The sequence below is a fragment of the Watersipora subatra genome, chromosome 8 (genome assembly GCF_963576615.1).
Source record: "Watersipora subatra chromosome 8, tzWatSuba1.1, whole genome shotgun sequence".
Lineage (NCBI taxonomy): Eukaryota > Metazoa > Bryozoa > Gymnolaemata > Cheilostomatida > Watersiporidae > Watersipora > Watersipora subatra.
The window spans coordinates 27,874,919-27,887,897 of record NC_088715.1 but is presented as its reverse complement, the minus strand read 5'-3'; the positions used below and the strand labels follow the sequence as shown (position 1 = coordinate 27,887,897).

Genomic DNA, 12,979 nt, shown 5'->3' with positions numbered 1-12,979 from the left:
TCTCCTGTTGGCTTCAGCAGGTTATAGCACTGGCATTGTTGGTTTCAGCGCACTCTGTTGGTTTCAGCAGGTTGTACTGTTGGCAGCCTTGGTTTCAGTGCACTCTGTTGGTTTCAGCAGACCATGAGTTAGTTGGGCTCAGTTCCCTTTTGTTGGTTTCAGCAGGTTGTACAGTTGGCAGCGTTGGGTTTAGCTGGGTTCAGCAGAGCACAAGCAAGTTGGTTTCAGCTCCCTCCTGTTGGGTTCAGCAGGTTGTAGTAACGGCAGCGTTGATTACAGTGCAGGGACTAAAGGTAAGGGTTGTCCCCACCCCATTCTTGCGAGTTTTCTTCAGCAGTTTCATAATATTAGCTGCAGAATTTAATTGGACTATCGATGATCAGCTATGTGATTAGATGAAACTGTAGATGAGCACATCTAATTGGATGGATATGTGAAGGATTGAACAATAATTTTATCATTATGTACTGAATAAAAATGATACGACTGTTGTTCAAATGTACAACTGAATGCATTTACAGTTTGAATAGTGAACATAAATAAAATACAGTAATGTACACTGTTGTATAATTTGGTAACGGAAAGAACACCAACAAAACCCTACACATAAATAAATTAACTATACAGACTAATTACTGATTGTAGCATTGCTGTTGATCAAGCCCGGATGATTGCACTCACATAGATTAATAATCACGATTCATATAATATCAAAATAATACCCAACTGCACGTCAACTTATTTAGCATCAAAATTATGTCACGATGACACTACACTCATATAGCTTTATAAATACAATTCACTAAATTTGTGACGCTCTAAACTTTCCTTCTTCCTCTAAACTTTCTCTAAACCTTCTACCATCATACATTCCAGCAGAAGGTCGTTATAATCGGCATTTATAATGCCTTCTAATTCCAGACTTATGTTTGACATGGATCATGAAATCTCTGGGGACTTCGAGGTGAGCTCTTTAGCCATTACCTCGATGCCTGGCTCTACAGGCTGTACGATTGTTCTTTTATTCTGTAAGTAAATAAAAATGTATGATTCAAAACTTAATACAATGACATAAGCTACCGGGTATGATCAGGTCTGTTGGTAGGAGACAAGTGACTGACATATCAGCACTGCATAGTTTCATATTTTGAAATTGAAACTTAACAATTTAATAACAGATAAACCATTCTTCGTTTTCATTGCTTACCATTTCATTTACAGGGCTCTTCACTGAAAATATAATGATATAAATTCCTTGATTTTTCTTTTGAAATTAGTTTGAATAACATATAGTCAAAGCGGTTTTAATGCTATGAAAAGCACATCCAGTCTGTTTGTAGATTGTACTCTGTAGTTCATTGCATGAAAAGAAACCAAAAAAAGTGTACTGACAAACCTGGCAGTCTATTGTGAGTTTTACTTAGCTTGAATTAAGAGTTCACCCAGTTATGCTAAATTTCACCTAAATTTTGCTAGATTGATATTTTGTCCCAATTAGTGAATACTGCAATGTATTATATATTATATATTACATGTATTATTATACATGTATATAATCAGACAATACAAAGGTAAAGTATTACTATCTTTAACATATTTTCATTTTTAAATATCCCAGCTAAAGTTGCAAGCTTTTGAAAAATACAACAAGCAATTGAAAAAAAGTCAAATCTTGAGCATTTAAGATTCACCTTATCATAAACAAAAAAGATTCCCATTTCAACAACCTATCACCTTTGTTACTGCTATGTTAAGTAGTGAAATCTTTGCTGCCTGTAAAACACACGAGTCGGTCAATCAGTTCGTCAGACCACAAAAATCATTCAGAATAAGCTAGAAAAGAGACAACACCTTGAAAAATTGTTATAACAAGAGTCATGCATAATTAGTTTAATAATTATTAATTAGGATAGCAATTTTTGAACTACAGTTTTATCTTGCTGGTATAGCATAAGTACCGTCTGCTCATGTGCCGTTTTGTCCAATTATTTTATCAAGTTTTAGATTTCTAGACAGTATTTGCTTGAGTAAAAAGCAGAAGCTTTCAAAACCCAACTGAAGAATTTAACTTCTGCCCAATTATGCTTAAAAATCACCTGACGCGAAAATGGGATTGCTACTATGCTAGTTTTTGTCTGTCTATTTGACTCATTCGATCACCAAAATATGTCCGTATAGTTGAAGTATATTAATTTGGTTTTGCACGTTTTATGTTCTTATTGAACATTCGATTCACCTGGTCAGTAGCATTATCTATCAATTTTTTTTCAGATTTGCTTCCGAACCTTAAGACTTCATTGTCTGACTATGAAAGTCAGAAGTCATTTTGTTACGCTTTAATGTAAATAACCAATTAATGTATAATTGGTTATTTACATGTTGTTGTCAGTAGTTAGGTACCTACTCGTGAACGTCATTTGTCAATGAACTCTCCACAAATGGCATGTTATTTGATTGGTTTGCTTTTTCAGTTGTTGATGATCGATAGACAGGGTTTGTTTTTTTTTGTCTGGAAAGCTAGCATATTTCTTTTTTTCTTTGGATAAAACCCGTGAACCAGGCAAAAGGAAGTGATACAATAACTATGGAAGTATTTCTGCCAATTTTCGGGCAGTGATAAGGTAAAAAATGATCATCTAATAGCTGATCGAATGATTTTTAAAGGTCAGAAGAAATTAAGTAAACCTTTATTTTGCTAGCTCTTAACTCATGACTGAGGCAGTGACTACAGGCTCCGCAAGCCTCGTTGTTAATTATTTTCAATAGTTGAAAGACTTTTTGATTGGCCCATCGGCGACTATTTTACATGTAATTCGCTCCTGCTTCCAGCTCGCATCATCAGGATGTTTGTGTGAAATAAAACGGTGAATATTGCAATTAAAAATGGTTTAAATGTGCCATAACATTTTTAAATAAGTTTAATAATCATGGAGTTTTCAGAAGTTCTAATCTGCTCCTTGTCATCAGAGCTGGGTAAATTTTTTGTTTTGCTTCCAAGTATTTCTTTTTGTACTTGTTTATATGTGTTTTTTCCGTTTGAGTTGGTGTCAATTAGTCACGGTTTTTTAGTCTCTCCTCCAGGTGTGGTTTCTTATTTTGAGATTGTCTTTCCTTGAATACAGTAGCTGGGCATCAAGCTTCCAATTACTTTACCCCTTTGACCAATTCCAGTTAGAAATCTTTCAACCTTTAGCTTGCAGACAGACAGATGAAGTCTTTGGTATTCAAATTCTAAGTCACCCACTTGTCTCAGTCACGTATGTTTTTGATGTTATTAATTATTTTTTATGTAGTTGTCTCCAGTTCGGCATTAGTGTCTATTGAAATATATGTTCTCATTTATGTTCCACAAGTGTGGTTACACACATTGAGACTCTTTTCATGTCGTTATTGTTGCCGGAAATATACAATTTTTCAATATAGAACGTTTTTTATAAGAAAGTCCAATTTGCGATCATTTGTGTGCAGACGGGATTAGCCTGTCTTGACAAACTGTTGTTTTTGCGGAGTTCTCCCCCCCCCCCCCCCCGTCGAGCATGCGAGCAACACAACAGCTTGTCACAAGACGTACTGCACCTGATGCATCAGCTGCACTGAAAGGAAGTTGTTCTCTTCCGTCTATGCGGCTTGGTTGCGTTGTTATGTTGGTCGCTCCATTGGTAATCATAACAAATTTCGCGCAAAAATTTATGTAAAAAAACAAAAAATGGTTTCTGCAAAAATTCTAAATAATGGGCATTGTCTAATTATTATGAAACCAGTTTTTTTCTGCAACAAAACTCTTGAATTCAAAACAGGTGACTCTTTGGTGTATATCCCAAACACTTTTAACGTTATTCAGGCTTTGCTGCAAATGTACGATATTTTCAGTAGCAGGTAATTTGATATTATAAAAACACTGACAATCTGATTTTGTATCGACCTACCTGAAGAATGTAGTGCATAAACCTGAAAATGTGTACTTACTGAAGGCGACTGGTTTCGCTGATCTCTCAAATCTGTTTTTCTGGTTTTGCTGGTGGGGTTTATGACGACAAGATTATGTCAAGTTTTTGCACTGATGACATTGTTATCGCCAGCTGAATTCATATTTTCTTTTTTCTGATTTGATATATTTTTAGAAGAACCAGTAGTATGAGGATCTATATTTGTATTTTTTATAGACATAGCATCTGATAAGCTAAAGCTTTTAATAGGTGGCGGGTGAAATTATCTACTAAATTTAATTTAGAACCGTACAGTTACCTCCATCAAGTGGCTTTTTTGGTTACTTACTGAAGCTGACTGATTTTATTGATCTCCCACATCTTTTATTGCTGTATTGTTTGTCCTCACTGGTAACTGTATTCTCTTTTGGTTCTAACATTGCCTTTCACCTTTTTTTCGAGCATTCCAGAAAATCTTCAGAGGCATCGTCAAACACTAATGTATCGGATTCAAATCTACTTGCAGATTATTTCTTAGATTTTGAAACCAAGTCAACATTTTTCACTGCAGCTCCAGTTTGTTTTAATTGTTTTTGCTTCTTCGTACTAGTTGTACCGCTGTTAATGGCCTCTTTATTTTCCAGCTACTTTGTTGCTTTAATTTAGCACAATTTTGGTACATCCAATTCACTTTGCTATATTCTACCATATACACTGGTTAGTTAGTACCCATTATTTTTTTGTCTTTTTCATCCTTCATAAGTTCGTTTTGAGTTTTATAAACAAAACTACAGAGCAACTTTTAAAAACCTCAGTTTGACAACAATCATAATAATGAATACCAACGCAACCTGTGATACGACCACAGCTATGGATTGGAAGAGATCCAACTATACTATATTTATTACTAATATTTTAGCCCAGATGCCTGTCAGTTCAGAGAAAAATAGTTAATGGATTTACAGACTGCATTGCAGAATGTTGATACTCTGAACCCTTTTCGCATGAACGCGCAAACTTGCGTTCAGCTAATCGATGTCATCTGTCCAGCTCACCTCAACTAACAGAGAAACTAATGGTTTTACTACAACGCAACTATGCGTGACTGACAAGTATTTGTTGGTAGAGGAGAGTTTAATAGCAGCAATCAGAGAATGTGAAACACTGATTATAAGATGAAAATCAAGAAAATGAGGCTCTCATATTTAGTGGTTCACATCTACTACCACCTCGCTTGGCTGTATTTCACACCCATCTGCATTTCCTTCATTCAGATCGCTCTCAAGATTTTATCGAGATAATGAGGTAGTTTAATATTTTTAATGATACAAAACACAGGACCTGAAGAGCGAAGATGGTTTGTGAAAGACTGGTGCGAATCTATTTTCTGCACCTCCTATAACTCCTTTTGTTGGAATTATTACCCTTTTTTGGCCAAATAGAACCTTCCATAATTGAAAAGGGCCTTTTAACATGAGCTGCTTTTTAAGTGATTTTTTTCCAGCACTGATGCTGAGTCTGTCCTAAGAGATTTCTATCGCTAATAGGACTGAACACGTAGTATTTAGTCAAACATTTTTACCAGCTATGTGATGTTACTCTGACCTGGGACTTTTATTATTCACCATCCATGTTAGCAGACCTTCAACTCATCCAATGGCTTAAACCTCTGCTTGGGTGGCACTGCCTTGTTTTATGTGTTAAAAAGACTAAGATTTTAGTTTTAAATATTCTTTTACAACTGTCACTACTCTTATATCACTGTTGAAGATTTTAAAAAAAATCTTTAGCAGATTTTTTAGTTTTTCACCATCAGTCAATTTTAATTGGTCGTAAAGACACCTGATTGGCTTATACTCATTACAAATAGCGTATATTGCAAATTAAATATCTACAACGATGTCTTCTCAAATTTTTTATAGATGATGAGGAACAAAGACTACTAACTGAAATTGCATTTTATGACCAATATTATGTAGTATCACAAAAGTCTCTTAGAACCAGAAAGGCACGCACCCTGGACTAATAGATCTCCAAGGACTTGGATTATCTCATTTGGATTGATGGGTCTTTTACTTCCAGTTTCTAATTGCCATGCGTCTCTGATTTAGTTTTTATGTCTCTTTGTCGGAACTTGCTTTCAAGTTTCTTGTTGCGATGTTCTCCCTCGTATTTCGCTCCAGCTTAGGTGTTGTTTGGTTCATGTCTTTATCAAGAAGGGAGTCTACACATTTCAAAGTATTCCAGTGTACTCTCTTACCATCAGCCAAGTGTTTTTGAACTTGCTTCTCGCTAAATCTGTTGTCCTCTAGATAGCCCTCTGTATGGCTTTCTGGGTAGCCATCTGGGTAGTGTGGACTGCTTTTGGTATTCATTCGCAAACCTTCCGAAATCCCCACTTGAATAACTTTGTTCCTTGTCTATTTTTAGTGCATTGGGTATGCCAAACTTCACATACTTCATTTTCTTAATCACCAACTCAACCGAAACGCAACTCAACGCAAAAAATAGTCCTGTACCTTCATCAGTTTGTCTTTACTTTTAAACTGAAGGTGGATCTCATGACATATGAAGGCTATTCAGGGAAAGCTGTGTTCTTTCTAGGAAGGTACTGAATGTTTTTTTTGATGATATAGGTGTGGGATGCCTATATATATTCTTTTTTCATCCTCGCCTCCACATGTTCAAGTTCCATCTTCTGTGTCTTTTGGCGGACTTACATCCACGACAAACTGTTTCAATTATTCAAACTTATCATGCTTTTATCAATGAGGATTTTATCAACCAACAACATGAACTCTTTGTGTATTGTAAGTTACTAGTTCTGGACCGGTATAATTTCTGTAATTCGTATCTGTGAATTTTTTTGGTTTTATCTCAAAATATCTTTTTGAAGATTTCCTTCTACTTTTTTTTATTGGTTGCCTTCCGGCATGTCTCTTCAAATGTTTGCTCAACAAATCAATCATATTCCCATCAGTCGCGGTTATTAATCTGTTTCGATTTACTGCATTCTTTATTTCAGTTTTCCCTGTGTCTGTTATTTATTATTTCCTTTTAAAGTTTATTTCTCAACTGAGCTTCTTTCTCTTGAACCTTCTCGTTAATAAAAACCGAGCTTTGAGCAGTGTGGATTTTATCACTCCTTAAAATAATTCCTTTGTATATAAAGAGTCTTTGTTTTATTGTATTTTTTTCTTTCAAACTCAACTCTTCATATAAGTTTTCTCTTATGATTCTTATCCTGCTCATTCATTTTCTAATCCTCACAACTCTGTACAACGTTTGTTTATTTAAAGAGAGGTACTGTCTGAATTTTGTGCAATAAAACAAATATTGAATTATTGGCAGCTGTAATTTTTAGTAATTGGTATAAAATCAATGTAAAGCGATTAAAGATAAATCGTGGAAGTCGGTTTAGACGACACAGGAAGCAGTATCATACAAGCAGGATGGTAGATGTTATGTGTCAGTCGGGTGACTTGTTTATATTGTTGGATATGCGTTTGTAGCGTACATATTTATATATACTCAGGAAAACCTCTATTTAAATGCATATTGTTGGTGGGATGGAGGTACAACTAAAGTATTTACAACAGGATATAGAACACATAGTCAAATAATATTCCAAGTATGGCAGATGTTTGAAAAGTTGCTAATTAATATTCTGTAATTAACATGCATTGTAAGATACAAGAAGCAAAGCTTTTAGTCATGTTCGTACAGACATTGTCTTTGTTACAATTGATGAACTTATCAGGTATTTCATCAATAATAACAGGAGAACAATTCAGCAGTTCAATAATATAACATCGTGGTCACTCTTAATTTCCTTACTGATCCATCTTCTCAGTTTTTCATTCTGTGTCATATTTTTGGTTTCTAAAAGTTCTACATCAAAGTAGGGAATGTGTGATGTACCGCAGGTAAAGTTTTAAAATGGTATAAACTGAGATAAATCTATTCAAACTAACGAGATTCTTTCTTGAGTGTTAGTGTTACGAATAATTTGAGTTTGCATGAGTGTGAAAATTGCTATTTTAACTCAAATTAGCTAATCCAACACAATCTCACACCGATGACATCTTCGTACATTTTTATGTGCCACTTTAAAGGCGTCAACATTGAGAATTTTTATGCTATTTGCCTAAGGTTCTTTCCCAAGACATGGCTCGCCTAGTTAGTACTAAGTGAAAACGTACTAACTTATTAAAAACTTGCTGATAAACCCACATTATCCCATGCTAATGACACCATCACAAATAACTGCATGAAAACTGTAAGATGTACCTATGGTAAAATCCAACATCTTGCTAAATTTTGTAATGTTCAATGTATCTTTGTCAATCACTGGCATTATTTAAAGGTTGACTTGCAGCAAAATTCACATTACAGTTATTTGGTATCAAAATATTCACCATGTCTTACTCTGTTGTGTTGTAGGGGCCAAATACGTGGAAATGTGATTACAAGCTCTTAAAAGCTCAAAAACGAAAAGCCACCGTAGATTGGAATCTCTTTATTTATCTGACGTATTCATTACAATTTGGTTGTCGTCTTTTCGCGTGATGTTCTCACGGGAATTGAAAGGCCAATAAAAAGCTCAATACAAACTTATCGTAGCACTAGTTTATGACAAACACTTCGGGTTTCACCGAAGACACCGTATCAAATATAGATGCTCGCTACTTTACAGTTTTGTTTCGCCTTGGACTAATCGTCAAGTCGTAATTTGATCATGTGACCCAATACTTCGAAAATAGTTTTTGCAGCACTTTTCGATTATCACAGGTGACCAACAGGCTCGTCATGATTATCAGACAATGATATTTCTCCTTCGAGCTAAGGTTAAAAAGTTTAAAGATTTTTTACGGTAAGTTAAAAGATACCAGTGCTAAAAGTGCCAGCATTACAATGACGATAAAACAGACGTGTAAGAACAATAGACAAGGTTTTATTGAATGCATGAAGTATATTTGTGAAAATATTTCGACGAATGAGATTGCATGAAAGTGTAAATAGAAATCATCCTGTAACAACTACGTCCCATTTGAGCCGTTTTGGAAAGCCCACATCTACGGCGGTCTCGTGTGGCTGCGATTAACTGTTCATTTTTTAGCTTTTATAAGCTTGTAATCACATTCACATATATTTTGCACATACAACACAACAGAGTAAGACATGGTGAATCTCATGATACCAAAAAACGGTAATGTGATTTTTGTTGCAAGTCAACCTTTAAATAATGCCAGTGATTGACAAAGATACATTGAGCATTACAAAATTTAGCAAGATGTTGGATTCTACCATAGATACATCTTACAGTTTTCATGCAGTTATTTGTGATGGTGTCATTAACATTTGGATATTGTGGGTTTATCAGCAAGTTTTTAATAAGTTAGTACGTTTTCACTTATTACTAACTAGGCCAGCCATGTCTTGGGAAAGAACCGTAGGTAAATAGCATAAAAATTCTCAATGCTGACGCCTTTAAAGTGGCACATAAAACTGATTTTGTTTCCCTTTCGAAATGTTACAAAAATGACCCACACAAGTGTCATAAATAAGTATTTATTTATGCTGCTAGTCTTTTCACATATAATAATTTTAGCCCTTTGTATCTTCGGCAAACTGCTTCAACTTTATCCATATTATAATAAATTTCTCTTTATTCTCATGAAGATCATTGTGCTGAAAGGATGGCAACTCCTTCGTAAGGCTTGATGCCTTCATGATATCCTTGTTTGCTGATGGTACATATGGTAGAGATACACGTACCATCAAGCCAGCTGAGTCAATCGTATGCCACTCTCATGTTTTTCAATTATTCAGTGCCTAATATTGATTGTCATCAGATAATATTTACTCTTACTTGGAGATTATAGACTTACAAATTGGCTCTTCGGATATAAGTTCTATCCCTGTTTCTATTGGTTTCATGGTTTGTTTTGGAATAAATAGAAACCTATCATGTCTTTTATTTTTGGAATCAAGCATGACTCTGAACATGCAATATAGTCTGGGTAGTCTTTCAGTTGTTTACATTTTCCTACCATCATGCTTTTAAGTAGGTCATTATAGTCTGTCTCTATAATTCCTTGCAGTTTTAAATCTATATTAGACTTAACACAAGTTGCGGCATGAAATATTCAAATGCTTAGAGATTAGCCCCTCCTATATTTTTGGTTCTATTCGCATTCTAACTCTATCTTTATGATTTGTCTTGAGTCATGCTTAAATCTGTGTGGGTATACTCTGTTTTTCCCAAAATGTGAAATACTGTCATACAAAAACTGAATACGCGGAAGCGTTGTCATTGTTTTTAGCAAAGGATTGTTCAACATTTTGGCATCGGCAGCAACATAACTTTGCAAAGCCATTTATCTCTTCTGACAGCCAGTGTCTCATTCTTCCTTTTTCTCATATGCCTTGCAGCTTCTAAAATGAGCAATTGTAATTCATAATGTTACATCTACGAAAGAGAAAGTTTACATATTCACAGCACCGTATGCTTAAGTTGTAATACTGTGTTCAATAATCAATCAAATGTTATTATGAGAGCTCAGGCTAATATATCTCATCAGAAAATAGAAAAGGTGAAGTATCACCATCGTAACTTAGTTGATGATAAACCCACTATATTTCGTCCCAATAACACTATCACAAATAGTTTCAAAAGACCTTCAAATTTCCAAGAGACCTTGGCCTGATAGCTCAGTCATGCGTGAACGTCTTTTATGCTATTCTTTTATATCATGCTTTCTATCAATTGTCATCATATACTTTTTCTTCTCACTTAAAGATTAGAGGCTTAGAGAGTTGCACTTCAGATATAACTTCTATCCCTGGTTCTATTGGGTCTATGGTTGTTTTTGGAACCTGCGGATAAATAAAAATCTATCATGTGTTCCAATTCTAGATTCATGTTTGACTCTAACTGTGTAATATATTCTTGATGGTCTCTTAGTTTTTCAACTTTTACCATCATGCATTCAATTAGAAGGACATTTTAGTCCGCATCTATATTGCTGTATAATTCTTTCTATACTTAGGATAGACTTAACATAAGATGTTGCATGAAATCTTCAATGATTTACAGATGAGTCCCTCCGATATTACCTATATTCTTGACTCTTTTAGTTTTATGATCCTTTAGTGCTAAAAATCTTGAAGAATGACTCCTCAGTTATCACTGTTCTGCTTAGCTCTAGCGCATTCACTGTTTCTGAAACCTGTAGATAACTAAAAGAATATTACTAAAATTTGTCAAACAGTTGATGGCATATGACCAGGTCTGTTAGTAATATTCAAGTAACTGACATGATAATACTCTATATTTGTAGTTAAAAAGTGAATCCGAACAATTTAAGAGATGCAAAATTCAATCTTTTGGTTGCTTATCATTCACTGTTCTTTAACTGACTGTGGTAATTTGTCTCAAAGAGACCTTGAAAACACAAGCAATGCGTGATAAGTTAAGCTCTGGACAGTAATAGGAATCTAAAGGCAATTTGAACATATCGTCATATTATACTAATTTATTTAAAATGACTAAAAAATGAAGTTATCATCAGTGTATTAACAAATAAAAGCAATGAAATTAAATTTGCCTAGAGACATGACTTTTAATCATGGGAAAGGTTTTATTAAACAATGAACTCTGTTTAGTTGAGTTTGTTGTTTAGATACTTTGAACATTCAGTTTATTGACAGAAACTTTATTAGCTGTGTTCATCTTGACAGTTGTGAACAAAGGGAAGGTATTATGAAAAGGCTATTGTAACAAAAAGCAGAAAGTTTTCAGAAAGCACAACGAGATAGTTTTTAAAACCATGAAGCTGCTATTATTACAATACTTCCACTCAGTTACATGGTAGCACCAACAGCCAGTTTGTGACACACAAAAAAAATACAATGATCGTAATCAACGGAAAAGCAAAAATATAACAGTCTTGTGTTCAGTGGTCAGACAATTAATTAACTCAAACCCAACATGTCTCTAAATTTGACAAATCGATCATGTGGCAGCGGCTTCGTGAATATGTCAGCGATATTATCATTTGTCGAACAAAACTCGGTACAGACATCACCAGCTTCAATCGCCTCACGAACGTAGTGGTATTTTACATCTATGTGTTTTGTACGCTTGCTAGTTTTCTGGCTGTCTGCGATCGCTGCAGCTGATTGATTATCCACAAAGATGATTGTAAAATTAAGTTGCGTGGTTCCAATATCTGAGAATAGCTGACGTAACCACATGCACTCAACAACACCATCAAACAACGCAATATATTCTGATTCCGTAGTAGAGAGAGAGCAATGACTGACTGACGCTTGCTGGACCAGCTGATTGGACAACCAGCATTAATGAAGACTGCACTCGATTTCGAGTGCTGGTCAGCGTCGCTCGCATAATCCGCATCTGTGTATCCAACCATTGGTTTACCTTGCTTTCTAAATTTCAGGCATAAATCTTTGGTGCCCTTCAGGTAGCGTATTACTCGTTTGGCTGCGGTCAAGTGAGTCTGGGTGGGGCAAGCGTTGAACTTGGCTAAAGCTCCTACTGCTTCAGCAATCTCTGGACGAGTAGATACGGCAGCATATAGTAGACTTCCTACCATCGATTGATAGAGATTGGGATCTGCTAATTTGCTTCCATCTTTGTGACTCAGCTTGACATATGCTGCCGGAGTTGCGACAGGCTTACAGTTTTCCATGTTGAACTTTTGAATTATTTGATGAATGTAAGGCTTCTGACTTAGACGCATAGAATTTTCTCCTCTCTCAATAAGTAATCCCAGACAATGATGAAGCGGTCCGAGATCCGCCATTTTGAAACGAGACGAGAGAGCAGATTTTAATTCGGTCATCTGAGCACCAGTGTCTGACATTATACACAAGCCATCTACGTAGACACCAATCATCACTTTCTGGTCATTTTTTCCAGCGAATATACACACAGTTGTCAGCAGAGGACTGCATGAAACCTAATGGTTTAAAAAATTCATCTAATACCATGTTCCAACATTTAGGCGACTGTTTAAGTCCATACA

The 12,979-nt window shown here is 35.3% G+C and overlaps 1 protein-coding gene across 1 annotated transcript; it reads right to left on the bottom strand.

Annotated features, from left to right (window-relative positions):
- Window positions 1–939: 939 nt before the first annotated feature.
- Window positions 940–12,757, bottom strand: LOC137402412 (uncharacterized). The gene is made up of 3 exons (XM_068088910.1): window positions 12,259–12,757; window positions 1,208–1,230; window positions 940–1,026 (listed from the first exon to the last, which is right to left on the bottom strand). Exons 1-3 carry the CDS (start codon window positions 12,755–12,757, stop codon window positions 940–942), a joined length of 609 nt encoding a protein of 202 aa, XP_067945011.1.
- Window positions 12,758–12,979: the final 222 nt, after the last annotated feature.